The sequence below is a fragment of the Plasmodium gaboni genome, chromosome 11 (assembly GCF_001602025.1).
Source record: "Plasmodium gaboni strain SY75 chromosome 11, whole genome shotgun sequence".
Taxonomy (NCBI): domain Eukaryota; phylum Apicomplexa; class Aconoidasida; order Haemosporida; family Plasmodiidae; genus Plasmodium; species Plasmodium gaboni.
This window is the reverse complement of record NC_031491.1, coordinates 993,637-996,552: the sequence shown is the minus strand read 5'-3', so window position 1 is coordinate 996,552 and position 2,916 is coordinate 993,637. Positions and strand designations below refer to the sequence as shown.

Here is a 2,916-nt window from a genome sequence, read left to right as displayed (position 1 = left end):
AATGAAAAATATAGGAATTATTCTTACTGCTTCACACAATGCACATGATGAGAATGGAGTTAAAATTATTGGAGTTGATGGCAAATATATAAATAAAAGATATGAAAATTATTTAATAGATCTTGTGAATAGTCATTTGAGATATATAAAAAAAAATATATACTGTACATTTAATGATATTATAAATAATATTATCGAATTAATTATAGATATATTTAAAAAAGAAATACATTTAGATATATCAGATGATATAATTTATAGAAATATTACTATATTAGATAATATAATATATAATTATAATATACATAATAAAATAAAAAGAAATATATGTATAGGATTTGATACTAGAAATAGTAATATACATTTAAATAATATTATTATTGAATCATTAAATTGTCTTAATATATATAAATGTATTAATAATATTTCTTATATTACTACACCATGTATGCATTTCTTAATTTACTTTTTAAATAATATAAATGAAAATAATCAAAAATTAAACAAACAAATTATACAACAAGAACAATATACAATACATAAAAAAGATAATGACTTATCTTATTTAGAAAATTTTAATCTACAAAATAAAAAATATGTATATAATTTATATTATTCATTACATGATCATATTCTTATAAATCATGTCTTCACAAATAATCGAACTCTTACAAAACAACCATTAAATATTTCAATAGATCAAGAGAAAAAAGAAAAAGAAAAAAAAAAAAATTCTCATCAAAATCAATATTTCAGTTATACACATATAGAACATATATCTGCATATAATAGTGATCAAATATATTTTGATTATTTCATACATTCATTTGAAATGTTATATAGTTATATTAATAAATTATTTAACAATAATAATAATATAATGATGGATGTTGAAAATATTTATGTTGATTGTTCAAATGGTATAGCTAGCTTAAAAATAGATAAATTCCAACAAATTTTTAAAATATTAAAAAAAAATATATGTAAATTTAATTGTATTGAAGGAGAACATAGTATATTAAATTATGAGTGTGGAGCTGAATATGTATATAGAAAACAGCAACCTCCAAAAAATATTCCACATATTATAAAACCCAATACAAAATTTTGTACCTTTGATGGCGATGCAGATCGTATACTTTATTTTTTTTTTCCACAAGAAATAGAAGAAAATAAAAAGCATATTTTTAATCAAAAAAATGAAAATAATCAAAATAAAAATATGGATTGTATTATCAATTGTGATATTATTTATAATATGATTTATAATAATAATAATAAAAATAATAATATTAATTTTAATAATAATATTAATTTTAATAATAATAATAATTTCCACACCACCATATGTCATTATGAAAAAGAACAAAGATATCATTATGATACCAATATAGATACATCCAAAAAGAAACATATAGCCATTTTGGATGGACCTAAAATTATTTGCCTTTTTTTTTTGTGCATAATAAAAATGCTAACACATATTAAAATTGAAGAACCCAAAGAAGAAATTTCTATTATTGATATTAATATAATACATACTGCATATACCAATTCAGCATTTATCAATTATATAAATTATATAAAAAATAATATTCTTGTTAATATTCATATTTTTAAATATATAGATATTAATATTACATGTACAAAAACAGGAATGAAATATCTAGATACATTAGCAGAAAAAGCTTGTATAGGTATTTTTTTTGAACCTAATGGACATGGAACTATATATGTTAATATAAATAAATTACATACATGGTCTGTTTCTTTAAATATATATAATGATCCATACTTTATTGTATTACAAAAATATTTACTTTTTTTTAATCAAACGGTAGGTGATGCATTCCTTGATTTTATAGCCATCGAATTATCTTTATCACTTTTAAACATAACTATAAATGACTGGAATAATTTCTATACACCCTTTCCATCTTTATATATTAATGTTAAGTGTCCTAATCATATACTTACTAAAATCAAACCACATCCAGAACATGAAAAATATTTAATAGAACCAAAAGAATTACAAAATTATATTAATCAAATAGTCAACACAGTTGATAAAAAACATGGAAGATGTTTTATCAGACCGTCAGGAACTGAAACTCTACTTCGAATTTATGCTGAAGCAGAAACTCAACAAAAAATGAAACATATATTAGACAAGGCTCAAAAATGTGTACTACATTATATTCAACATATGGCATAATATATAAATAAATCATAAACTTTTTAATATGAAATAAAATTAGACACATTTTTCTATTTTATCCCAAAAAATTAACCTATGAACTTTTAATATACATACACTAAATAAATTAATATTACATATATTATACATCCATTATTATATATATATATATATATTATATATATATAATAATGCAAACATATTATCCACCTTGAATATCCAACTAATTTTTCTTTTTTTAATGTATCAACAACTTAAAATATAACATATAATCACAAAAATAAGAATTTTATTTTAATAATTTTTAATTAATTGTCTTAATTAGATTATATAAACATATATATATATATATATATATATATATAAATACGCGTAAAAAAAATGAAAAAAGGAAATAAAGATATTATATTTAATTAAACAAGTAAAAAATAAAACAATAATAAATATATACATATATATATATATATTTAACCCCTTTGTTACTGGAAAAAAATTAAAAATATATTTTTTTAAATATTGTAACATAATGGATACATAGAAAAGGGGTGAAAAAAAAGAAAAAACATGTAAAACATTTAATTCCTAAATTAATTATAAAATGATTATAAAAATTAGGTAAATATAAAATAAAAAAAAAAAAAAAAAAAAAAAAAAAAAAAACTTCACACATATAAAAATATATATAATATATACATATATACATATATATATACTTTTTT

The 2,916-nt window shown here is 18.3% G+C and overlaps 1 protein-coding gene across 1 annotated transcript in view; it reads left to right on the top strand.

The window, feature by feature from the left end:
• PGSY75_1130000 (putative phosphoacetylglucosamine mutase) overlaps nt 1–2,215 on the top strand; it is a gene marked incomplete at both ends in the record, with an annotated part of 2,607 nt that extends 392 nt beyond the window's left edge. The window contains one exon of the mRNA XM_018786420.1: nt 1–2,215. This exon is cut by the window's left edge and continues 392 nt beyond it. Coding sequence (XP_018641215.1) covers nt 1–2,215 — 2,215 coding nt within the window.
• Nucleotides 2,216–2,916: the final 701 nt, after the last annotated feature.